This window comes from Cervus elaphus, chromosome 26, assembly GCF_910594005.1.
Source record: "Cervus elaphus chromosome 26, mCerEla1.1, whole genome shotgun sequence".
NCBI classification, from domain to species: Eukaryota; Metazoa; Chordata; class Mammalia; order Artiodactyla; family Cervidae; genus Cervus; species Cervus elaphus.
Genome location: NC_057840.1, coordinates 15,294,656 through 15,322,459, shown reverse-complemented (window position 1 = coordinate 15,322,459; position 27,804 = coordinate 15,294,656). Strand labels below are relative to the sequence as shown.

The 27,804-nt window shown below is 38.0% G+C and overlaps 1 protein-coding gene across 4 annotated transcripts in view; it reads left to right on the top strand.

Moving 5' to 3' along the window:
• ARHGAP18 (Rho GTPase activating protein 18) overlaps window positions 1-27,804 on the top strand; it is a 193,762-nt gene that overhangs the window by 144,479 nt on the left and 21,479 nt on the right. For all 4 annotated transcript variants that reach the window (XM_043888106.1, XM_043888105.1, XM_043888107.1 and 1 more), the window contains 5 exons: window positions 10,838-11,003; window positions 13,146-13,237; window positions 17,792-17,869; window positions 21,893-22,052; window positions 24,385-24,467. In XM_043888106.1, the coding sequence (XP_043744041.1) occupies window positions 10,838-11,003; window positions 13,146-13,237; window positions 17,792-17,869; window positions 21,893-22,052; window positions 24,385-24,467 (579 nt within the window). The remainder of the gene's footprint in view (window positions 1-10,837; window positions 11,004-13,145; window positions 13,238-17,791; window positions 17,870-21,892; window positions 22,053-24,384; window positions 24,468-27,804) is intronic.

Below are 27,804 nucleotides of genomic sequence, written 5' to 3'. Positions count from 1 at the left end.
AAGCACCAACTCTTCAGTGCTCAGCCTTCTTTATGGTCCAGTTCTCACATCTGTACATGACTACTGGAAAAACCATAGCTTTGACTATATGGATCTTTGTTGGCAAAGTGTTATCTCTGCTTTTTAATATGCTATGTAGGGCTTGTCCTAGCTTTCCTTCCAAGGAGCAAGTGCCTTTTAATTTCATGGCTGCAGTCACTGTCTGCCGTGATTTTGGAGCCAAGAAAAAAAAAATCTGTTATTGCTTCCACTTTTTCCCCATCTATTTTGCCATGAAGTGGTGGGACTGGATGCCATGATCTTAGTTTTGTGTTGTTTTTAATGTGGTTGTCTGAGCAAGCTTAACAAATAGCTGAGGAAAGAAGACAAGCAAAAGGCACAGGAAAAAGGGAAAGATCTACCCAACTGAATGCAGAGCTCCAGAGAATAGCAAGGAGAAATAAAAAGGCCTTCTTAAATGAACAATGCAAAGAAATAGAGGAAAACAGTAGAATGGATAAGACTAGAGATCTCTTCAAGAAAATTGGAGATATAAAGGGAACATTTCATGCAAGGATGGGCCTGATAAAGAACAGAAATGGTAAGGGCCTAGCAGAAGAGAAGAATACACAGAGGAACTACATAAGAAAGGTCTTAATGACCTCGATAACCATGATGATGCCATCACTTACCTAGAGCCAGACATCCTAGAGTTGAAGTCGGGTGGGCCTTAGGAAGCATTACTATGGACAAAATTAGTGGAGGTGACAGAATTCCAGCTGAACTATTTAAAATTTTAAAAGATGATGCTGTTAAAGTGCTGTACTCAATATGTTAACAAATGTGTCACAAGTGGACACAGTCCTGGAAAAAGGCAGTTTTCATTCCAATCCCAAAGATGGGCAATGCCAAAGAATGTTCTAACTATCACACAATTGCACTCATTTCACATGCTAGCAAAGTAATGTTCAAAATCCTTCTAGCTTGGCTTCAGCAGCATGTGAACTGAGAACTCCCAGATGTAGAAGCTGGGTTTTGAACAGGCAGAGGAATCAGAGATCAAATTGCCAACATTTGTTGGATCATGGAAAAAGCAAGAAAATTCTAGAAAAGCATATACTTCTATTTCATTGACTAAGAGATAGGAATATCACAACACCTTACCTGTCTCCTGAGAAACCTGTATGCAGGTCAAGAAGCAACAATTAGAATTGAACACGGAACAACGGACTGGTTCCAAATTGGGAGAAGAGGATGACAAGGCTGTATATTGTCATCTTGCTTATTTAGCATCTATGCAGAGTTCAACATGCGAAATGCCAGGCTGGATGAATCAAAAGGTAGCATCAAGATTGCTGGGAGGAAGACCAACCGCCTCAGATATGCAGATGATACCACTCTAGTGGCAGAAAGTGAAGAGGAACTCATGAGCCTCTTGATGGGGGTGAAAAGAGGAGAGAGAAAAAGATTGCTTGAAACTCAACATTCAAAAAACTAAGATCATGGCATCTAGTCCCATCACTTCATAGATCCAAACCTAGAATTATCTATTTCCTCAAGAAACACTGATTCTACTTAGTAGAAATATACTTTTGTTACTGTGTTCAGGACACTAGGAACGTTCCCTTCTCTGAGTTGGTTATTGCTTAAAGCCTTTACGGAAGACAAAAGTACAACTGTATCTTCTTTCTTCCATGCTGAGAATAGTGGTTCTGAGGATACAGCAGATAATATAATTAGAAGATCACATAATTGCTTGTGTGTTTTATCCTTTATTATTGCACAGCATTCTCAGAATAGAAATACTAACACTGCTATCAACAATATGATAACCAAAAAATAATTTAAACTTGTTTTCTTTTCCTCAGTTGGTTGTATCCTTAGGGTTTTATCCCAAAAGGACTGTAATAATCAAATTAGTCTGCTTCAGGTTGTTTAGGATAGTTATTCTCCATATGGTTATGCCACTCACTGTATACCCGGTTGGTTAATTTCATTTTATATTGAATGTTTAGGGATTGCTTTGTTGAAACTTAATTGTGTTTTGTAAACATGTGAATTATCTAAGTGGTCCAAGGTCATAATTAAAAACAAGGTGTATTAGAAGTCTCACTTCCATTCTTGAGCCATCACCTTCTTCTCTCCCTCCCCTTTACAGGTTAATTTGCCTTACAGGTCAATTCCTTTTTATTTTAATTTAATGGTTTATCCTTCCATTCTTAGATAGATACACTCTTGATTATTTACTTATGACTTAGCAGCATGTCCTGGAGATCACTCCACAGTAGTATAGAGAAATATCTTTCATTCTTTTTTATTTTTACATTGTACCATGTTATGAAGCTCTGTCACAATTTATTCAACCAGTCATCTGACAATGGGCTTCTAGATTGTTTTCAGGCTTTATCAAAAATTTTTAAGGATCTATTTTCATGCCTAGTGGGAAAAGTAAAGGCATTTGCATCATGTGGCCTAAAGAGATAAATCAGGCTCCCAGACCATCCTTAGCAAAAGTATCTTTTGCAAGTGATAGTCTTCTCCACTGCAGGTTTTATCACTGATCTGGGAACTAAGATCCCACGTGCCACACTGTGTGACAGATAAGTAAATGACAGTGATGGTCTTCTCAACAGATGGAAGGGAGTTTAAGTGAAAGTGGTCTAATTAAACAAGATAAAGACACTGTTGACTTTTAAGTTGTTGATTCAAATAGTGGAATATAAAATGAATTCACTTGTACTTCAGAAACTTAAAGACAAAACTTCCTCTCTCACTTTATTCTCTGCTAACAAACTGATTTTTGCTCACCTACTTTCTAGATTTTATTCATGTTTTGCCTCAAGCTGAAAGTGACCTTCCCATTTCTACCCCTCTGTTGTTCTGTGTTTATCATCCTTAACCCATCCTTTGGGGTCTAGCTCAATATCTAGCTTTACTATTAGCACTTTCCTGTTTTCAAACTTACATTAATAAAATATATAAAATCGTTTTTTAAGCTGTTAAGATGCCGTTCAGTTCAGTCGCTCAGTCGTGTCCGACTCTTTGGGACCCCATGAACCATAGCACGCCAGGCCTCCCTGTCCATCACCAACTCCCGGAGTTTACTCAAACTCACGTCCATTGAGTCGGTGATGCCATCCAACCATCTCATCCTCTGTCATCCCCTTCTCCTCCTGCCCTCAATCTTTCCCAGCATCAGGGTCTTTTCCAATGAGTCAGCTCTTTGCATCAGGTGGCCAAAGTATTGGAGTTTCAGTTTCAACATCAGTCCTTCGAACACCCAGGACTGATCTCCTTTAGGATGGACTGGTTGGATCTCCTTGCAGTCCAAGAGACTCTCAAGAGTCTTCTCTAACACCACAGCTCAAAAGCATCAGTTCTTCAGTGCTTAGCTTTCTTTATAGTCCAACTCTCACATCCATATATGACTACTGGAAAAACCATAGCCTTAATTGACTTTTGTTGGCAAAGTAATGTATCTGCTTTTTAATATGCTGTCTAGGTTGGTCATAACTTCCCTTCCAAGGAGTAAGCGTCTTTTATTTTTTATTTAAAAAGATTTTTTTTTTTGCGTCTTTTAATTTCATGTCTGTAGTCACCATCCGCAGTTATTTTGGAGCCCCAAAAAATAAAGTCGGCCACTATTTCCCCATCTATTTGCCATGAAGTGATGGGACCGGATGCCATGATCTTAGTTTTCTGAATGTTGAGCTTTAAGCCAACTTTTTCACTCTCCTCTTTCAGTTTCATCAAGAAGCTCTTTAGTTCTTCACTTTCTGCCATAAGGATGGTGTCATCTGCATATCTGAGGTTATTGATATTTCTCCCGGCAATCTTAATTCCAGCTTGAGCTTCTTCCAGCCCAGCGTTTCTCATGATGTACTCTGCATGTAAGTTAAATAAGCAGGGTGACAATATACAGCCTTGACGTACTCCTTTTCCTATTTGGAACCAGTCTGTTGTTCCATGTCCAGTTCTAACTGTTACTTCCTGACCTGCATACAGGTTTCTCAGGAGGCAGGTCAGGTGGTCTGGTATTCCCATCTCTTTCAGAATTTTCAACACTTTTGATAATTATTGTCAATGTATCCATGCATTTATTTATGTATATATGCATCAGTTTATCTATACAACCATTTACTTATTTGTATATCTTCTGGAAAGCGTGTGTATGCTATAAGCTTTCTACAAGTCATAAACATGGTTGGTGAGGTAAATATTTATATTCCTCAACTCTGAGGTGAGAGTCTAAGCAGATAAAACTTTAATTTCCATTTCTACTCCATGGTTTCCTGCTTCTGTGAATAAGCAGTGGGTTTTATGTAATACATTGTTCTTTGTTGACCTCATTTTGTATTTGCTTCTTTTTTTTTTTTTTTTTTACGGCATTGAGCAGTCTTTGTTAATTCTTTATGACCTCTCACAGCAGATTCAAATTTCTCCTCTTAAATTTGGAGATCAGGTTTTATAACTTTAATGTGTGTTAGGATGAAAATTAGCTATTACATATTGTGTTTCATGTACCCATAATATCTTAGAAAGTATGCTGTGTAATTACTTTGCTCATTTATCAAGTGATCTCTATGAGATAGATATTACGATTCTCACTTTCATACAAAGTAGCGAGTTAGATTAGAAGGTGTGTGGTAAGTCTTGGCTTAACTGCCTAATGTTTTGAAGCTGGAATTTTTCTGGAAGATCCTGATGACATGTGCCCTAAAGGTATATGTCCATTTAACTTAGACGTGAGTTTAAGTGTCCTTGTTTTGGTGCTACTGACAACTTCAGGATAGCGTGGGAGGTTACATGAATAAGATTCTGGTATGTCAAGTCCATCTATACAGTAGAAATTTAATAGCACTCCTTTATCCTATCTTGGCAGACTAAAATCAATAAGAGTTTATTTAGGAATTTTTAAGATCATAGTATTGAAATGATAACTGTGGTGAGGCCTGTACTAGTTCTTGTCTTTATTCAGTGTATTTTGGGTTCTTACTGAATTGTGTTTAATTCAAGTAAATTCATGTTTTATGGTGACTTTGCTTGTCTTGTAACAAAGCTCTTTGAATACTGAAGGCCACAGGCTTGCATGGAGGCCCAAGTTGAGAGTTTGCTAGAAAATGAAACGTCTCTGGAGGAAGCAGAAGGACAGTAAAAGAAATGTTAGTTTGGGATAGAGGAAGGAGAATGAGAACCTAAGACAGACACACATTTGTGCACAAATGTGTGAGATGGCTGTAGGATCGTGATCCTGAATTGTCAAGAAAAGTTTTAATTATGATTATTCCTTGCCATTAAAACTTCTTTTTAAAAACTGTAAATATGAAAGTTTCCTAAAATTTCATTTATCTAGAAAAGTTCTAGGTTCTCTAGGTTGATAGTGAGTGAAATACTGTAATAAAATCACATTTTACACAAGGAAAAATCTTAGGTAAGAAATGAATTTCCTAGCAGGTGATAAGAAGTCATCTGTGGAAATTGACCAAGTAAGAGTAGATTCTCTTGCTTTCCGAGTTGAGGCTAGAGTGACTTGATGAGTGAAAAAGTCAAGTATGTCATTACTGGTAAGGTTTCTAACGGGCCCCTCATATTTCAAAGCTTACAGAAGAGGGGCGCACCCAGGGAGAGCTGCCTGATTAATTTATGGTGACACATGGGAGCCAAGACCTTATGTGTTTTGAAAAATTTTATTTCACTCCCCTTTTAAAAGCACATTTTTCAAAAGGTAAAGAGCTTTCCTTTTGCTGAAATTGCACTGCCTTCTCTTAGCCAATGAACTGAACCATCCAGTCTATTAACTAAACAAAAATGACATGAAACTTCATAAATATTTAAAACTCCTGCTATGAATTAAACATTGGGATAAAGAACTAACTCCTTTCATTAAGTACATTGTTAAATAAATAAATAAATAAAGCTCATGACATATTGCTAGGTAAATTGAATGTTTGAACGAATAATATTTCAGGTTTCTTTAAACATTTACCTTGGGTACTGCTTTAAATAATTATATTACATGTATTTGGCTTATTAGACCAGATGCAACTGATTTTAATGAAGTATGTAGGACTTTTTTTTCTTTTTTAAAATAAATGCTTGGTAAATAGTATTGGTTCAGTCCTTCAGAAAACAAAGCAATTAGCAGAACTCTGGACCAGGCAAGAAGAAAACGGGGAGAGTTTTGTGTGATTTGAAAATGAAGCTCAGTATAAATCACAGGAAATTGGGGGAGCATCAAGCCAGTGACCCCACCCCTCCCTGAGCTTGATTCTCTGCTTTTCTCCCTGTTGGGTGTTTATCTTCATTGAATACACAGAGACAGAACTCCTGCAATGTGTCAGGGCTGTGGGACAGTGGGCACACAGAGGTGGTTAAGATAGGGTTCCTGTCCTTGGGGGTTTCTTGTCCTGCATCAATACTGGTCAACCTCGATTCCTCCTGCCTATTGCGGGGTATGAACCGTATGCTCAGGAAAATGGAGCAGAATAGGATGACTACTGAATTTAGGATTTAAAAGATCTGAATTTGCCTCCTTATGTCACTGGCTGTGTGGACATTGGCTCAGACAGTAAAGAATCTGCCTGCAATGCTGGAGACCTGGGTTTGATCCCTGGTTCAGAAAGGTCTCCTGGAGAAGGGAATAGCAACCCACTCCAGTATTCTTACCTGGGAAATCCCATGGACAGAGGAGCCTGGAGGGCTGCAGTCCCTGGAGTTTCACAGAATCGGAACAACTAGGCACCAACACTTTCACTTCACTTTAGACTCTTAATGAGCCTCAGTTTCCCCATGTAGAATATGCTGTAATAATACTTGTCTTATTGGAACTTTTGCAGGATAAAATGAAAAACTATTTATCAAAATGAGTATTACCATTTTTGTCTTACCTTGCAGTAATAGTTAAAAGAAAAACCGTGATATCTGCATGTTCTCAACTCCTATGTACTGTACTACTGACCTTGGAAATTATGCTGAAAATTCACTAAGGCTGCATATGAATAATATCTACTGTTGTTCTTTTAATGTTTTTATGGGGAAGATATATCACAAAAATAGAAGAATTATCTCTTTTCTCCTATAGTGGACTCTCTTGAGAATATAGCAGATTCTAAAGAAAGTTCTGTCAAAGGTTCCACAGTGAGCTACAGAAGATTCTCTTAGAGTTGAATTTGCTTGAAAGGAATTAGCTGCTTAATTGCCAAAAGTTGTAGGTTTTAGGAAATGTTCTAGGATGGTAACTCTCAAACATTTTGGTCCTATAACCCCTTTAGACTCTTAAAAAAATTATTGAGGACCTCAAAAAGCTTTTGTCTAATCAGTCAGGACAGATGTTGGTGTTGAGGAGAATAACTGCCGCACCTTTGCAGTGCTTTGGTGAAACCTCAGAGGCATGGCCTTCTGGCCAGGAATCTCTGATTCCGTATTGTGGGAGCATTCACTGTCTCCCTATAGGCCGCAGCTCTCTGTGTTTGCCCTGGCTGGCCTAAGAAAGAAGGCATAAACAGATTTCTACAGAAGCTGCGATTCCTTGGAAGACTCTGAGGAGATGAAGAAGGCTGGTACAAAGTGATTTTGGAATGTAAAGAATTTCTTTGGATTGAGTTCTGTGGAAGTTGGTCACTGACTGCGCTCTTGAGCTCTGAAATATAAATAAGTAGTCTAGGGAATAGTTTCTCTTGATGAATAATTAAAAATACTGTCTGTGTAGTGGGGAGGAACAGGGGGTGCTTTTCTTTATGTCAGTTATATCTATGGATATTTACCATGATACAAATTAAAATAGAAAAATTTAAACTATTAATCCATTTAAAATTTATTATTATGGTAAACATAAATAACATTTTTATGAAAAAGTTGTATTTTCCAAAACAAATGGCAGTCAGTTTCTTTACCATCTGAGCCACCAAGGAAGCCCATGTTAGAAATGAAAATTGAAAAAAATTTAAACTATTAATCCATTTAAAATATAATATCATGGGGAACATAAATAATATCTTTATTAAAAATAGTCATTTTTCCAAAACAAATTTTTGTTTGTTTTTAATTAATTTAATTAATTTTTTAAAATTTGTTTATTTTAATTGGAGGCTAACTACTTTACAATATTGTAGTGGTTTTTGCCAGACATTGACATGAACCAGCCATGGGTGTACATGTGTCCCTCATCCTGAACCCCCCTCCCAGCTTCCTTCCCATCCCATCCCTCAGAGTTGTCCCAGCGCACTGGCTTTGAGTGCCGTGTTTCATGCCTCAAGCTTGGACTGACGATCTATTTCACATATGGTAATATACATGTTTGGAGAAGGCAATGGCACCCCACTCCAGTACTCTTGCCTGGAAAATCCTATGGATGGAGGAGCCTGGTGGGCTGCAGTCTGTGGGGTCGCTGTGAGTCGGACACAACTGAGCGACTTCACTTCCACTTTTCACTTTCATGCATTGGAGAAAGAAATGGCAACCACTCCCGTGTTCTTGCCTGGAGAATCCCAGGGACGGGAGCCTGGTGGGCTGCCGTCTATGGGGTTGCACAGAGTCGGACACAACTGAAGCGACTTAGCAGCAGCAGCAATATACATGTTTCAGTGCTGTTCTCTCAGATCATCCCAGCCTCGCTTCTCCCACAGAGTCCAAAAGTCTGTTCTTTATATCTCTGTCACTTTTGCTGTCTCGCATATAGGGTCATCGTTACCGTCTTTCTAAATTCCATATATATGCATTAATATACTGTACTGGCATTTTACATTTTAGCAACTCTCTAATGTCTGGCTTGAGTTGATGTCATTTGGATTCTCATATTTGCTTCTGTGTTCAGTCTGTTGGCAATACCACATTTCTTGTAAAAACTCTGAAAAACTCCTCTATATACCATAAGAGAATAAAAGTGAAAAAGGCAGGTAATGTCTTAGTGTTATTAAAATAGTGTTGACCTCTTCAGTCAGTTCAGTAGCTCAGTCCTGTCCAACTCTTTGCAACCCCATGGACTGCAGCACACCAGGCCTCCCTGTCCATCATCAACGCCTGGAGTTTACTCAAACACATGTCCATCGAGTTGGTGATGCCATCCAGCCATCTCATCTCCTCCCGGCTTCAGTGTTTTCCAGCATCAGGCACTTTTCCAGTGAGTCAGTTCTTCACATCAGGTGGCCAAAGTATTGGAGTTTCAGCTTCAGCATCAGTCCTTCCAATGAATGTTAAGGGCTGATTTCCTTTAGGATTGACCAATTTGATCTCCTTGCAGTCCAAGGGACTCTCAAGAGTCTTCTGCAACACCACAGTTCAAAGGCATTAATTCTTCAGTGCTCAGCTTTCTTTATAGTCCAACTCTCAAATCTATACATAACTACTGGAAAAACCATAACTTTGACTAGACAGATCTTTGTTGGCAAAGTAACGTCTCTGCTTTTTAATATGCTGTCTAGGTTGGTGATAGCTTTTCTTCCAAGGAGCAAGCGTCTTTTAATTTCACAGCTGCAGTCACCATCTGCAGTGATTTTGGAGCCCAGAAAAATAAAGTCTCTCACTGTTTCCATTTTGCCATGAAGGGATGGGATTGGATGCCATGATCTTTGTTTTCTGAATGTTGAGTTTTAAGTCAACTTTTTCACTCTCTCTCCCACTTTCATCAGGAGGCTCTTTAGTTCTCCTTTGCTTTCTGACATAAGGGTAATGTCATCTACGTATCTGAGGTATTGATATTTCTCCTGGCAATTTTGATTCCAGCTTGTGCTTCATCCAGCCCTGCATTTCACATGATGTACTCTGCATAAAAGTTAAATAAGCAGGGTGACAATATACAGCCTTGACGTACTTCTTTCCCGATTTGGAACCAGTCTGTTGTTCCATGTCCAGTTCTAACTGTTGCTTCTTGACCTGCATACAGATTTCTCAGGAGGCAGGTCGGGTGGTCTGGTATTCCCATCTCTTGAAGAATTTTCCACAGTTTATTGTGATCTACACAGTCAAAGGGTTTGGCATAATCAATGAAGCAAAAGTAGATGTTTTCCTGGTATTCTCTTGCTTTTTCAATGATCCAACGGATATTGGCAGTTTGATCTCTGGTTCCTCTGCCTTTTCTAAATCCAGCTTGAACATCTGGAAGTGGAAGTTGACCTCTTTAGATTCCTTAAAGAGTATTGGGTACCTATATGGCTCCCTGGACCACACTTTGAAAACTGCTACTTTAGGATATGGCTTTTGCATGTCCATTTTACAAAAAGGAGCGGTTATAGAATTGCCAGAAGTCACACACAGCGAGTTGGCAGTTAGATGGCTGGTAGATGGAGGCTCTAAAGTCCCTGCTTTTGGTTTCCCCTCTGCTCTCCCCTTCCCCCCAGTGCTGCATGGTCCTTTTGTACCTGCCTTATTTGGGTATCATATATCTGAATATACAATATTATATCAACACAACGCCACATTATACATGAGACAGTTAATAAGCAGTGCAGATGAACGGTACCGGGTGCACTCGTGGTTCCTCCCACTCTTCCCTTACCTCCTCTGTCTTCCTCCTCACAGCTTGTCTTGACTTGTCATTTTTCTTGGCTCTTAAAGGTCAGTTAACTTGTTTGTTCTCTCCTTTGGTTTTACTGTCTCTTTTGTCCTCTTGGCCACTGATAGTCACACTCCTAGTACATGGTCTGCTTCTGCGGCCTGTCATACTTCACATATTGACTCCCTGCAGGTTTGGGATCATCATTAAGACAGGATTGCTCTTCATTCTGGCTGGAGAAATTCTTCCATGGCTTTCACTGTCACCACTTTGAGAATGAATTCTTTTCATAGTTATAATTTTGTCATCTTTCATTAAAAAGGGGTTAGGTCCTGTAGACCTTTACTATGTTAATGGTGTTTATTTTAGACTTACAGAGTGCCAAAGGACAAAACAGGCACCACCAGGATTGGTGACCTGGCACCCCAGGACATGAAGAAAGTTTGCCATTTAGCCCTAATTGAGCTGACTGCCCTCTATGATGTCTTGGGTATTGAACTGAAACAACAGAAAGCTGTGAAAATCAAAACAAAAGGTAATTTTGAAACAAAAACCAGCTGGATTTACTCCTGAGCTAGTAAGAATGAGCTTGGCTTTTTAGAAGTATCCTTTCTGGGGTGTGGGAAATGCACACGTAACAAATTGCCTGTAATCCGCACATAAATACATCTAAAGTTCGGATTCTAAAACATTCTTTCCAAAATTTTTGTAATTTGATAAATCTGTCTCCTAGATTATAGAAGATAAAGGCATAATCAAATATTTAATTACCATGGAAAGAAAAGGAAATTCTGATCAAGGATTCTTAAATGTTCTCTCCTTTGAAAGCTGTATTTAAAAACAACATTTGGTACATGTACTTATTTCTAAGACTGGATCTTGACAAGTGACTTTAATATGGTTAATCCTGATCAATTATTTTTGCTTTATTTATTTGATAGCAAATGCACAGGCAGTAGTATGTCCGTTTGTTCATTTACAATCTACTTTTAACTCTTTTGCAAAAAATATTCTTCCCTCTTTGAAGACAATAACATGATTTTGGCATATAATATCCCTAAATTGTGCATCTCTTGGGGATGCATAGTTTTTTTTTTTCTTTGTAATCAGCTTGCTTTCCCCATTATATAAATAGACTGTTTTTTAATAATATAATAGAAAACAAACACCTCCTCAGTTCTTGTTTTTTTTCCCAAGATTTTATTCATCTGAAAATCCAGATAATTTTCTGTTGATAAAGCTTTACTATGTAGGAATCTCTGACATCTCATTTAACTTTAAAGATATCTCTTAAAGAAAAACCAAGAATGGGGATTATTGAGTTGCTATGGTAACGTTAGCAAAGACAAGATGTAAGTTTTAGAGGCAATTTCTCTGTAGGACTGAAGTGTACCTTCCCTCAAGTCCTCTCTGCCATGCTGGGCCCCAGAAGACCCCATTCTGTGTTTAGTTCCTTTGAGTGAGTATTTTAGCTTAAGGCTTGTGATGGTGAATTTCTGAGTCAAATAGTTCTGGTTTTCCACAAGTCCATTATGGATAAAGACTTCAGATGCTTTTTCAAAAGCTCATCACAGAGTCTTCTCCAGATACAAAATAAAAATTTAATTTAAATAATTGTGGGAAAAAAATTGTTGTGACTCAATGTTCAAGACTTTCAGAGTGACTTAGAGAGGCCTTTTAATTTTATCTCAGAATTGCCTCCTACCAGACAGAGAAATATTAAGCCATTCTCATTAAAAGTACCACTATTAATATAATAGATTTTCTTTCCACCTTTTTTATATTTTTGTATCTTATCTAAGATATTTATGTTATAAACTAGAATTTGACATGCTTAAAGATTATGCTTTTCTTAATTCCTAAACTAAAAGTTATTTGCTAAGTTACTGACATTCTTCTGAATGTCACAATTTCCAATATCTGTTTTCATATCATGGGATAATCCCCCCCCCTTTTTTTTCCACAAATGATTTATATCTCCCCAATGATGTGTGTTAAACTCTTTTGTTGTAACTGTTCACTCATTGATGAGTGTGGGGTAGGAGGTGCTGGGTAGAAGCTATGCTCACATCAGACTGAAAGCATATAATTTTAATTTAGAAAAATTATAAGTTATTACCTGTCATGTCTTCTGGAGTTATTCCCAAATATATAAAACAACAAATTTAAATTCACAAAGACCAAGTATCTACTATGTTCTCTAAAGAAGAACATTTGTAGAGCAAGCTCATAATCTTGGCTGATTTTCCAAAAAGCAAATATTTATACTTTGCTGTATTATAGAATGTTGAATGTCAGTTAGTATGGAAGAGATGAGTGGTATTTAGTTTAAGCGAGAACTTTTAATTTGATTACATTTAGTAAATTATTTGCATATTTTGCCTATTCCCACAGCCCTGTATTTCTCTTTTGTAACAGTTTATACTTTTCTAATTATTTTGGTGATGATCTATAATCATTAGTTTAGTTGTCTTTGCTTGCTAGATTGCTCTATAAGGTGGAGCCAAAATCTTCCAATTAAGTTGTGTTTACCTAATTGATAGACAATGTCACCCACTTAGGTGCTCGATATAGTTGTCTGATTGAATGACAGCATCAGGAATCTGGTGCCTTAACATTTTTGCATTAATATTTCATAGGTTAATGAAAGTGAAGGATTTTGTTGTTGTTTTGGCAGATTCTGGCCTTTTTTGTGTCCCATTGACAGTATTGTTAGAACAAGATCAGAAGAAGATACCAGGAACTCGAATACCCTTGATATTTCAAAAAGTAAGTAGGCCCAAATGGGTCAGCATAGAGATAGCATACTTGAGATAATGGCGTTTGTTTTTGTTTTTGCATTCATACTATTATAATATAGTTTTCCAATTGATATGCTATTTTATTTTATGCTTTGGTTTTTCTATTCAGAAAACAGATTTGTTTCAAGGGCTCATAATTTTTATTTCATGGTGATGCTTTCAGTGTTATTTCTTGTAACTGTGATTACCTGGCATCATTGTCCTGTCTTATATTAGCTGGCTTTGTATAATTGAGATTTCAATTCTATAATACATAGGAGTGGGGACTGCTGGTAAATTTCTAGGGAATTGAATCCTCATGAATATTTTATGCCTGTATGTATTTCCCAAGCTTTCCTATTTACAGTGAGGATGTCCAATTTAATTTACTAGTGCCTTCTTCCAAAGTAGGCAAAGAAACCATAAAGTAGAATTAGAAAATGATTGCTAAACTATAAAGTCACTTGTGTAGTCAACACTCAATTATTCATAAGGAGATTATCTATGACAATATAAAAATTTCAGTCTAACCTCTGAGCCATCATTGTTCAGAAACAGATTACATTGGATAAAAGACAGGGAATACCCCTGAGGAAGGCTAGTCGCATCAGTTGTGGGCTACCCAAGATGCAGATTTTGCAACAGCTCAGGCATCTCAGCTTCTGAAAATTCATGGGTAGCAAAAATGGCAGTAGTAATGTTCTCAGTTGTTGTGGCTCAACAAAGCCATTTAATACTTAAGCTTAATCTACTTGGCACCAATTCTTCCATTATTCTAAGCCAGTCATTTACTATCTTGCCTATTAATACTAAGCTCTGATTTCTTCATTCCTCATAGTCTCACCATTACATCCAAACCTGTGTCTCAGTGTTTCTCCTGCTGGACTTTGTTGTAGACAGCTTGTTCTACTCACCAGGTTCCTCTAGTCATTGCCTGCAGAACCTGTGTCTTTGCGGATAGCTGTTCATGATGTCTGTGATAACCAGAGAGATGCTTATAAATGGAGACCATAGATTCAAGTTGTTTTAATGGCAGTAAATGGTGCGAGTTACTTATGCAGATGGACAAGGCATGGATCTCAGTAGAACCGTTTCCCAGTGTATTGGGGCTATTCAGGGAAACAGCACCAGTAGGAGAGTTCTCTTTCTCTCTCTCTCTCTTGGAGAGAGATGCTCAATAAATATTATTAAGTGAATGAAGGAATGAGTGTGTGTTGGGGAGGGGGAGAGAGAAAGAGACACATGCAACCACATGCACACACACACGTGCTTTCCTTCATTCTCTTATTCAGTAATATTTATTGAGCATCTGTCTCTCTTTTGGGGCCAGGGGCAGGGGGAGAGAGAGATTTATTATATGTTAAAGAATTAGCTTCTGCAATTGTGGGGCCTGTCAAGTCTGAATTATGTACAGCAAGCTGGAAACACAGGCGAGGGTTAACATTTCAGGGTCGAGTCCAAACTCTGCAGGCGGAAGCTCCCGTGGGGTTTCGGTGCTGCCGTCCTGAGGCAGAGTTATGCTGCTTTGGGGAACCTCAGTCTGGATTCAGCCTTCAGCTGACTGGATGAGGCCCACCCACTGTACGGAAAGCAGTGCTTTCCTCAGAGTCTACAGGTGAAACGTTCATCGCATCTAAAAAACACCTTCACAGCAACACCTAGACTGGTGTTTGACGACATAGCTGGGTACTGTAGCCCAGCCCAGTTGACACATCAGATTCACTATCTCATCAGCGGAGAGCAGGCGTTGGTCCCAGCGGAAGTCAGTGTTGCCTGCTGGTCAGGCTCAGGATTGCATCCAGCCCCCTATCATTTTCTCTTGACATTGTTTTCGTATTTAGTTAGTTTACAGTGTTGGTCTCTTCAGACTTTTCAGAGACTCAGACTACCCACCAGTTTGAAGTCTTTGGATAAGAGCCTTAAAGATTTTGGGTTCATATAAAAAATAAAAGAGTATATACAGAGCTTTCTATTAGATAACACTCATCTATTTGTATCCCCTCTGAATGATAAGCAAAAAAAATCACTGTGATCTATCCCAAAAAGTATTTTTTTATTTTATCAGCTGACAATGCAGTTAGGTATTCCCTTAATTTTATTGAAAGGAAATAATTGAAAACCACTGATTTGCAAAAATTTTTATTATCGGTCTTAACAGATTATATTTTCTCAGTTATTGAGAAATATACTCAAAGAGGCTTTAACAAAGCTTATCTAATATCTATAAGTTGTATCTGGTTCCTCATACCACTCCCCCCCCTCCCCCCACCGCACACCTTAGAAACACACTGTTTAAACCCTATTCCCAAAAGCACTGGAGAAATAGAAATATTCTGAACTTTTATCTCTGGCAAAATTCTGGCAAATTAGTAAATCATATTTTCATAATAAAGTATTATTTGTATTTTAACAATGACAATAGAATGTAGCTAAAATATGTTATTTTCAAAGTGAGAAATAATGAGAAAAATGACAAGTGTATATATACGTTCTCTGTTGAATGCTAGTATTCAGCATTAGAGAATAATAAAAAGCATTAAAATATAAAAATGTAAAAATTATTCTCATTCAGTTATTTAGAAATCATCAGTTTTGCCTGTGTATTTAATAAAAGCAAAATTTGTCTTATTGCTAAAAACTAATTTGATCCAGCTACTGGCATGCAATTTTATTTTTTGTTAATAGAATATTTTAAACATTTTATAAGATGAAATACAGCAAATTGCTTGTATGTTGAATAAATGTTGCATGGGTATTATTTGATATATTTAGTTTTAAATAATTTATTGGATAATGTTCATCTAATCTAAAATAATTCATTTAAATATTTTTTTCCCATGAGTTTTTATCCAGTGTAACTTGAAAACTGTCTTGAAAATCATTCCAGTTGAATTTTTGAAATTCAGCCCTTCTGTTTTCAGTCACTAATAAATACTTGGGAGACTACTCTTTGCTTTGTTCTTACCTGACAAACTCAGAATTAGTACAGACTTTGGCCATAATCCAGGGATCTAAGAGGTGGGGTCATGGAGGAACAATTGTCTCCTCTTCCAGTATCTATGTGCTACAATAAATTTTATTTCGGGACATCTAGATAAAGGTCAAAGACTTCACTCATGATGCCATGCTTTGCTCCTAATAGACATTTTTATAAGCATGGGGAAAATAGTAAGCTTTATGTTATTTATAAAGCCTTGGTAAATCATTAAGGAGATTTCTCTGGGAAAAAAAATTAAAATTTTATACTGTTTGGACACTCTGGAAGATGTTGTGCCTCAGGGTATGCAGAGGGTATTATAGTAAGTTTGGGGCTGAGAGGAAAGTAGGTTTGTCTTTTAGAAGAAGGCTATTGTGAAAGGAGGGGAATGGATGGTAAGGAAAGCCTATATGATGCTACTTTCACTTTTCACTATTTCTTTAAAATAGTCAGTGAAAAGTGAAAGTCGCTCAATCACGCAGCCCCATGGACTGTAGTCCGCCAGGCTTCTTGGTCCATGGAATTTTCCAGGCAAGAATACTGGAGTGGGTAGCCATTCCCTTTTCCAGGGGATCTTCCCAATCCAGGGATCAAACCCAGGTCTCCCACATTGCAGTTGGATTTTTTACCATCTGAGCCACCAGGGAAGCCCTTAAAATAGTCAAGTGAAAGTTGCTCAGTTGTGTCTGACTCTTTGCGGCCAGTCCATGGAATTCTCCAGGCCAGAATACTGGAGTGGGTAGCCTTTTCCTTCTCCAGGGTATCTTCCCAACCCAGGGATTGAATCCAGGTCTCCCACATTGCAGGCAGATTCTTTACCAGCTGAGCCACAAGGGAAGCTGAAATAGTCAAGTACCCCCTGAAAAGCTTTTGTGTACTGCCCAGGGAATGCATATTCCAACTGAAAGTCTCTGCTAAGAAACTAACCACTTCCTAGCTTCCAGTGTTATGTCATTGAAATTTCTCCATTTTCTTCTTCTTGTGGCTTTCTGCCTTATTAAAACAAACAAAAAAGAAACTTAGAGATCTGTGTGTATTCATCAGGTATGATATAGACCCGTACCAGAACTGTTTTTTTAAGTTTACCACCAAAACCTTAAAGCCTAAAAATGAATATTTGCAAGCAGTTTTTTTTCCTTCATCTCATAGACAAATTTTTCTTTGAACAAACTGAAAAGGAGGTGTACATATGCAAATACTGTAATTTCATAAGATGTATTTGATTGCAGAATGTATGTTTCTGAAAAAGCAGAAGAAATGGATTGTCTTAGTTACTTTGAAACCGTGAACATGGGTCAGTCTCTATCTAGGATATTGCAGGTGTTGTGTGAAGTTATATACTTTTGTTCCAAAGGACCCAACTTTTTCCAAATTACAACTAAAGTTTGGGGATATATTGGCTTAAAGATGAGTAGTGATTGTGCCATAGCATTCAAAACTTAGTGAAATCCAGTTAACATGTCACTGTATTCAGTTTTTATTTATTTATGTATGAAGGAGATGTTAAATTTGAGACTGTACCTGTTAAGAATGCCAAAATCAGAATGTCCTTCTGTTTATACACAGCTGATTTCTCGCATTGAAGAGGGAGGTTTGGAAACCGAAGGTCTCTTAAGAATCCCTGGAGCTGCTGTTCGGATCAAGGTGATTTTTTGGTTCTACTCATGGAAATAACTTTGTTTAATTAAACTTTTTGCATCGGCAAAGCTCAGTTGTCCTCCCCACTCTTTCTTCCCATTTTAGAAGAATGAAAAAACACAAAAACATCCTAACATACAGTTTATATTAGCTTTTCTACAGTCTCTTCTGATTGTAAATTTTGACTTTTTTCCCCAAAATCACCCTATTACCAGTAACAATACTGTGATAAATAAAGAGGCAAATGATTTTACTCTCCGACTGTGCAGATATAAAATAGGGACAAAAGTAAACAAGCAGAAGATAAGAGCAGCTCTGTCCTGCTGATGGAAAGAGAACATGATGGGTCAAAACACTAAGAGGGGACTGCTGACGGTCTGCGTAACAGCGTGAGATTTATTTCCTTTTCTTTTTTAAAGGGCAGGATGGTAAACTCCACCAGGTAGACAGAGTCGGGGACTTGACATTAGTCTCTGTACATGATCAGTCTTAGCGAGCTGGCAAAATGAGATTGTCTTAACCCCTCCTGGCTGTCCCAGTTCCTTGGCTCACTGGATCCAAGGGTAGCCTGAGTCCAGCTTGGGAAAGAGTCAGGGGGATTCCCAGGCTTTCCAGTTGGAACCCCCTTTCTCACTCCCCTTCTTGCTTTTTTCTCAAGATGATATTTCCTTCCCACTTTCCTAGGATACTGTGTGTCCTCCTCCTTTCTCTGTTCCTGACTCCTGCTCTGGGGAATCCAGTATCCAATGAATGCTTGGTCTAAGTAGAATTACCCTGCGGATGATGTAGATGGAATGTGCCTCTCCAGTGATTTGCATTTTATGGGGACTTCGTACTTGGAATTGTAGCTCTATCTGGAAAACTTATCTGGGGAATTTTTTGGTTATCAGTCTTTATCAACCTCCTTAACCCTTATCCTCCAAATTCAGCTCTGGCTCTAAAAAGATAACACAAGTCACTGACCACATCCAATATTTTGTCTTCCTGAATTTGTAAATCCAAGAAAAAATAGGATAAAGGGAAGAGATATTCCCTGTTCATCTCCGAAAGATGTATTCTGTATGAGCTCTTTTGAGCTAGATCAGGAAGAAATGACTCTTGGTGGGTGTACACTCTGGCCGTGACAGTGCCAGATGTGTGCAAAGATTCCACCGTTTGCATCACTTGCTGATTTTGATAAGCTTCTTCAGTTTAAAGCACTAGTTTTGGCTTATGTGGCTCTTACCACATTGTGATCTCAGTTTAATTGGATTTGAGCAACCTGATAAATCATGAGAAATGCTGGGCTGGATGAAGCACAATCTGGAATCAAGATTGCCAGGAGAAATATCAATATCCTCAGATATGCAGATGACACCACCCTTATGGCAGAAAGTGAAGAAGAACTAAAGAGCCTCTTGATGAAAGTGAAAGAGGAGAGTGAAAAAGTTGGCTTAAAGCTCAGCATTCAGAAAACTAAGATCTTGGCCGCTGGTCCCATCACTTCATGACAAATAGATGGGGAAACAGTGGAAACAATGTCAACTTTATTTTGGGGGGCTCCAAAATCACTGCCAATGATGACTGCAACCATGAAATTAAAAGACGCTTACTCCTTAGCAGGCAAGTTATGACCAACCTAGAAAGCATGTTAAAAAGCAGAGACATTACTTTGCCAACAAAGGTCCGTCTAGTCAAGGCTATGGTTTTTCCAGTGGTCATGTATGGATGTGAGAGTTGGAGTATAAAGAAAGCTGAGTGCCGAAGAATTGATGCTTTTGAACTGTGGTGTTGGAGAAGACTCCTTGAGAGTCCCTTGGACTGCAAGGAGATCCAAACAGTCCATCCTAAAGGAGATCAGTCCTGGGTGTTCGTTGGAAGGACTGATGCTGAAGCTGAAACTTCAATATTTTGGCCACCTGATGCGAAGAGCTGACTCATTGGAAAAGACCCTGATGCTGGGAAAGATTGAGGGCAGGAGAAGGGGATGACAGAGGATGAGATAGCTGGATGGCATCACCAACTCAATGGACATGGATTTGGGTAGACTCCAGGAGTTGGTGATGGACAGGGAGGCCTGGCATGCTGCGGTTCATGGGGTCCCGAAGAGTCAGACACGACTGAGCAACTGAACTGAACTGATATATACCCTGCTCACAAATGTCATTCAACTTACACCCCCTGCGTCTGATGTCTGATGCACAGAGGTCCCCAAAACTGTTCAGGTGCTCTTGTAATTTTGATACATGTCCACTGTCTCACTTCATGTGCTGACACCTGTGGTGGTTTCACCACCAGTCAATCAGGGACAGTGTATGTGATTGGGAGATGAGTCCTATGGAGAAATACATTCTCTAACAGAGGAAGAGTCCTACAGAAGCCAGCTACACGACTCCATTCTACCCATCTTAGCAAGAACACGGGTTCCCAGGTCATTGTTCATGTCCCGCATTAGCAGAATGTGATGGCCAGCTCAGCAGAGTCATAAACATGTTTACTTTAGTACACAAGGATGGATGTAATGTGGATTTCACATTTTGACCAGATTTCTGGCAGAGGCGTGAATTCAATTATATGTAACTTCTTAGAAGGTCAATAAAGTAGATTCAACTGGCTCAACACAGCCTGTTATCACAGACTGAATGATATAGCAGCTGTTCTCTGTTTTGTGCATAATGTAAAGATGACTTGCAAAATTTAGAGTTGTCATTCTTCTCCCTTCCCCACCAAATTTCTTGGACTCTCCCTCCCCCTCCGTCTTCTTCTCCTCCTCTTCTCTTTCCTCTCCTTTCCCTCTTCTTCGTTCTCTCGCCCCATTTCTCCCTCTTCCGCAGGCCTTTCCTTCCCTCCCTTCCTCCTCACCTCCTTCCCCCCTCCCTTCTTTCATCCCTCTCTCCTTCCACCTTCCTCTCCCCCCATTTCTAGGTTTACCTTTGTGTATTTCACCAATTATAAAAAATAATTAGGGTAGAGGATGGAATTGTGTTGGGAAGAGAAAGTGTAATAAATTCACCTTACAGGAAAAACAAAGAACGTTTCTTGGGAGAACAGTTTCAAATATTAGAGGGGAGTGACAGAAACTTGGAAGGGTTTCTAACATAATAGGATTTATGCCACAGTGAAAAAGCATATAGAAAATAGTAATTATGAAACAAAATTGATTTATTATTAATAATTTGTCTGGCAGATTTTGTGGAGTCCTTGAGGTAAATGAATTAGGTACTTCTAATTCCACAAGGACTCCAGCTGTTTTTTGCAGCTGGCAGCAGGATGGCTGGGTCACTGACAGCGTACATGTTTAGGATGGGGTATATTTTCGTACCTCATTCGCTATGGAATTTGGTTTTCCATTTCCCAGAGGTGACTAATCAGAGGTGGCCTTTTGCTTTAGGTCCATAGATGGATTGATTAAGTATTTTGTTATATAATGTACTTCTAAATAAAGCACAGACTTTTTCTTTAAATAAATTTTTAAAAGTTGGTGAAAAACTATAGTATCTAAGTAAAGCCCCCAAGTGTAAAGTCTGTTTTGACTGTTCTCTTATTTCAGCCTCTACTGCTTAATGTTTGTTGCCTATCCTGGAAAATGTGTTAAGTTTTGAAATTCTAGACCTTAGGTATCATTTTCATTGATGAATTATACTTGGGGTAGGAGAAGGAATATTTTTCTGAGTAATAGAGAAGTGTTGGCTTTCAGTGGTTTCAGATGTCTTTTCAAAAAAGTAACATCTTGGGACTTCCCTGGTGGCCTGGTCGTTAAGAACCAGCCTTGCAGTGCAGAGGACACAGGTTGGGGAACTAAGATCCCCCATGTCGTGGGCAACTAAGCTTGCCAGCCACAACTAGAGAGCCTGCACACCGCAACGAAAGACCTCATGCAGCCAAATTAATAGATAAGTATTTAAAAAGCAAATAATAAAAAGCCACAAAAGGGTAGAACCTCTTCTGAAGTGGGAAGTATATCAGTCTCAGCAAGGGAAAAAAAAATCAACTTACTGGTAGCTATTTCCCCCCCCCCCCCCCCGCCCTTTTTTTTTTTCTGCCTTTCAGAATCTTTGCCAAGAACTAGAAGCTAAGTTCTATGAAGGGACTTTTAATTGGGAAAGTGTCAAGCAGCATGATGCCGCCAGCCTGCTGAAGCTCTTCATCCGGGAGCTGCCCCAGCCGCTGCTCAGTGTAGAATATCTCAAAGCTTTCCAGGCTGTCCAGAGTAAGTGCCACCCCTCTTTGAAGCAATCCCTGTGTCAGCGCCATCCATATTAATTGCTTTAATGGCATTTTGCTTTTTGTGAAGAACATAACCAGATGTATTTGGGTAGACACACTGACTCATTTGGTGTGAGTAATAAAATGCCACTCGATGTTTTCTTTTCCTTTATAAATATACATCTAAGAATAAATAGATAGCAGATGTATCCGTATCTTTTCAGGTACAGACTAATTGCATGCCCTTTAAGCAATACAGTGTACGTATTTTCATATTAAAAGCTGGAAACGTCATACTTCTTTTTTAATAGAATGAATCACGTAAGCCCTCTGATACATTTTTCTTGCCAAGTGTTAAAAGCAACACTTACTGGAGAAGCTGTGGATTAACAGTTATCATAAAAGCACAAGGAGATGTGACAGAGTCTGTGATTATTTCCTGAAAAATTAACTTCTGAAATTGTCATGCAGAAACATGCAACAAATCATTTGACTGCTTCATTGGTTGGGGGGCAGCAGATTTCTTATGCCTTTCCATTTTGTGGTCTTGGGCAGGCTCCAAATTAACGTCTTGAATAGTTCTCAATTCCTTTCCAGTGAACAGAGAGACCTGATGAGGTTCATGCACTGGCATAATTATCCCTTTTAGTCATAGAGACCATCCAAAAAGGAAAAATGCTGTCACCACATTTTAGTGACCAAGCCATACTTTAAGTTCCAGATTGGGGCACTTTTAAGAGTGAAAGAGAAGCACTAGTGATGATTACGCTGAGCTGCAGTGTCGACCAGACCTGTTCCAGGCTGTTCTTTTTTTTTAATTGAAGTATATTGACATATAATATTATAGTAGTTTCACATGTACAATATTTGTTATTTGCATGCATTGCAAAGTGATCATCATAATGTCTACTTAACATCTGTAACCATTCATAATTGTAGAAACATGTTTTCTTGTAATGAGAACTTTAAAGATCTACTCTTAGTAACTTTATGAAATATAGTAGTATTAACTATAGTTGCCACGCATAGTCTGATGCATAGTCTCTCAGTGTGTCTTACTCTTTGCTATGCTATGGACTGTGGTCCTCCAGACCCCTCTGTCCAAGGGATTCTGCAGGCAAGAATACAAGGAGAGGATTGCCATGCCCTCCTCCAGGGGCTCTGCCTGACCCAGGGAACAGACCTGTGTCTCTTGCGGCTCCTGCATTGGCAGGTGAATTCTTTACCACTGAGCCACCTGGAAAGCCATAGTTGCTACGCTTACATTGTTTCCCTGAGACTTACTTATTTTGTAATTGGAAGTTTGTACCTTTTGTCTGCCTTTAGCCATTTCCCCGCCTGACCCCAATACCTATGGTGGTCCAGATTGTTTCACCAATCTGTTCTCTGTATATGAGCTATTTTGTTTTTGTTTTAGATTCAATATATAAGTGAGATCATAAGATATTTGTCTTTCTCCATCTTATTTCACTTAGCATAATGCACTCAAGGTTCATCCATGTTGTTGAAAATGGCCAGATTTTTTTTAATGACTGAATATTATTCCATTATGTTCCAAGCTATTCTTAAAGCATGTCATATTGAGATGTTTCCCATGGCTTATCCCATATCATAACATTTATTCAGAATTTTTAGGGAAATATGACTGAAATTGTCATTTAAAATATTTTTTTAATGGTTAAGTTGTGCTATTTTGAATATATAGCCCTTATATATGGATTAAAGGACCAAATTTATCTGATTCCAGATATCCACAAGTATTACTTACTGGGATGGGGGTACTGAAAATTGGAAATATCAATAATAATAATGTATCTCTTCAACTCTCTCATTGCTGATTGGTTTTCTTATTCATTCCACAAATATTTATCAAACACTTATTGTGTTCCAGGCTGTTTTACACATTCCTGTTGGAATTAATAGGCTTTTAACCATGTACACCACATAATTTGTTCACTCACCATGAGAAGCTTCACTGTTATAGGTGCGCTCTGACACTGTATTATAAAAGGTCCAATCTCCTCTGCCTTTTCATTGAGTAACTATCATGCGGAAGTTAAAATTATTTCCAAAGTACTGTTGTGTGTCTGCAAACACAAGGCCGCCGTCACACGCTCACAGTTGGAAGTGAGCATTCCGAGAGAGGAAGCTCTGCTTTACCAGCTGTTTCTCCTGGTCCCCCCACACTCTCAACAAGGCTTACTGCTCACTCACTGTGTCTCACATTTCACAGTGACGTTTATGCCAAATAACTTTTTTCTTGCAAAACAGAAAAAGAAAGTAAAGAGAAGTATTTGGTAAAGACAACAATTCAGATGTATTTAATCTGTCTGCAGATCTTCCAACCAGGAAGCAACAACTACAGGCTTTGAACCTTCTTGTCATTCTCCTGCCCGATGCAAACAGAGACACACTCAAGGTCAGCTGGTTTCATTTACCCTAAATATCCCTCAGAACTAAGAGTCATTTTTCATTATTTGTGGCAAAACAAAATAATGTTATTGTGGAAATGTTAGTAGTTGTCTATAAAGTGAAGACCTATTTTTAAGGAGAGATGATGAAAGTCTTTAACTTAATTAATTTTTATTTAATTTATTTTAAATTAATTAATTTATTACCCAGGTTAGTCATGTTAATAGTATCATTCAGTTGGGTTTTTTTTTTTTTTTGTCTTTTTTTCAACTATAACATATCTTCTACTGGTGATTGAGGTTCATTTGTTAATAAAAACATGAAAGTATTTTATTTTTTTCTTCTTTCTATTATTCCTGTTTTTTCCAGTTTTATTTAGTGAGCATGTACTAGTAAGGTAAAAATTGAATGTTTAAAAAGGAACTTCTAAAGCTCACCAAATATAGCCCATTACTGCCTAAAGATGTTACATGTGTTTGTAGTTCCAAGCAGTAGAGTTTGAAATAAGTCTTAATGATGAACTTGAAATGTTTGATTAGCCAAAAGATAAACCAACTCAAATTCTAGTCATTTCTCTAAGGGCTTACCCTGAGTTTCTAATCTGTATCATCATTTCACAGTGATTTGGTCTGAGAGGCATATGATTAAATACCCTTTAATATGTATCATCAGAGCCTTTCATAATAATCAGTGGATTGTTCTACATTGATTAGTTTTCCTTAATGGCAAAAAAATTTTAGAGTAGTTAGAAAAGGTTTAATTATAAACTCTTAGAAAAAAAGTTTTTAATGTAATTTAGAAAGCATATCTACCTTATGTTTTACTGTTACCTTAAAAAAGTTTTTTATACAAGTAAGGGTGCAAGCTTTGCCCATTTGCCCCTATAGTTCCTTATATTTAAAATGAAAAAGAATCATGTCAAAAAATTTCCTGTTGAGAAAACAAAACCACCAGTTGGTAAACCTTGGAAATGTTTTTCTGTACCTCATTAAGACTCCTTGAACTGAAACCAGGTGAGCAAATTCCATGCCCTTGGAATAAATGTCAATACTTAACTTTTCTGGCTGAAGCAGTTGATGAGGATTACTGGAATAAAACATTACATCTCTGCAAGAGAACTTCCAATGAGTTGTTCCCTTTACTAAGTCAGAAAATAATCTTCCACTTCACTGATTAACTCTGTGAGTAGCTGAGAAGGCCGGTTAGGTTAGGTTTGGTTTGGTTTTGGAGACAGAGGCCAGCTCCAGGAAGGGGGTGTTTTGAAGCACCACGTGTGAGGGCTGCTGTGTATGGGTGGGTAGACTGTGGCTGAAACAGGGACATCGGGCCCAGGACGAAGTGGGGACTGATTTTTCAGTCTGTTCCCTGCTTGTCAGCCATGACCTTGCCACAGGACATCAACTACCCAGAAGGAGGAATTTAGTCCGTCTTTTTTCTGATTCACATAAAGGTGCTTATCTGTGTGATGGCCCTGTGAGTGGCCAATATAAAATGGAAATCGAAAGACACATGAGTTACTTAAAATATGCCTACTTTCAAAAGAGTTCAACTAGTAGTGGAGGAAACACTTATTCCAATATGGTTACTATCGGGCAAGGTTGGCCCAGAACTCATTCTTGGATTTTGCCTTTAAACCCCAGACACATTCTTTTAAGACAAAATCTGTTTAAGAGTGTATTTTTTTTTTTAAGGTTTAGTTTTACTTTTAGGATATGAAGTTACTGGAGCACAATTGTATAAATAAGTGGAAAATACTTTCTTGGGGTAAAAAATTGGAAATTGCCAAACAATTTTACTAATTTACTTAAGCTTTAATAGTTTAATTAGCCAGATCTGGTAAAGGTTTCAACAACATTTCTAATAACAATAATGCTGAAACAAGTATAGCATGCATAGAAGAGAATAAACCATTTAAATTTAGTTCTCTAAAAGAGAAGGGAAACTTGATCACAAGGTGATTTCAGGAAGCTTAATGCAAACTTCCTCAATTTTTCCAATTTTGCCACTTTTTCTATTGCCATTTGGAGGGATAGGATCATGTACATGACTTGTATAGACTTTCTACAACACATCTAAGGGTTTGGAGGGACCATATTAAACCCTATGTCTTAGTTTAAATCTAAGGCAACAGATGTCTTTAGGCAATTTGTTGACCAGGATTTTTTTTTTTTTTTTTTTTAACCGTGGATTCTGTGCATTTGGACTAGTGATCAAACCTACCTTTGACTTGGAGGAATAACAAAGACTAATGCTAACAGTGGGGAATCCATGTTAATATTATTATTGACAAGCATTTATCTTTTTTGTAGTTTCAGCAGATTCATTGTATATATTTTGTTGCTTAATCTTGGCAGGCTAGGAAATTAGTATTCCCATTTTATGAATGAGAAGAAATTAAGGAACGGGATGCCAAAAGGGTTACCCTAAGATCGCACAGAGCTAATTTACTAATTAGCTAATTAGTAACCAACTGTACTGAGACTCAAACTGAGTTTTCAGAGAATCGGCCCAGTGACATTTATATAACACCAGACTGGTGATAGATACTTTTTTTTTTTGGCTTTACTATGCCACATGTGGGATCTTAGTTCTCTGACTAGGGATCGACCTGTACCCCCTGCATTGGAAGCATGGAGTCTTAACCACTGGACCCAGGGATGTCCTGGTGATAGATACTTTTAAGAAAAGGCAGCTCTTATAGATCAGATGTAGAGACAATACATCCAAAGATGAAGTTCTTTTAGCAAAGCCTAGGCTGACATTTTATTAGTTTTATATCTACACACATAACATTCTAATATCTTGATAGTAGTATTTTGATTAACTTTATTGCATTATGCACACTACCTTTAAGTGGTTTATTACCTAAACTCTGTAATTCATGCTTGTAAAGAAAGACACTGTTCCCTGAATAATTATTCTGGTCTCTGGAACAAAATTAAATATTTTTTCCAAACCTTACCAATTAATCTTTTGTCCTAATTTGAGACGGTATTGTTTCTACATAACCTTATTCTTGTATTACAGTTTAACTTTCTGAGCACTGGATCAAAAATTAGATACATGAATCTCATTGTTAGATAGTAAGGCTATGCCTTTAGTTTGTTTCAAACTTTGAGAGTCTATTTAAGAGCTAAACTGGATTCAAGATCAAGCTTTTAGAGCTTATAGGAATTTTTTTTCCCTAAAAATCTTGTGAGAGAACAGGGGTTTTTTTGTTGTTATTTTTCCATTTTGGCATAGTTTATTTGGCCTTTTTTATGGAGGAATTTTACGCTAAATATGAAAACATGCTTCTTTTAATAGTTAAGAGTTCAGAAACAAAGCCAGATAGATAGGCAATT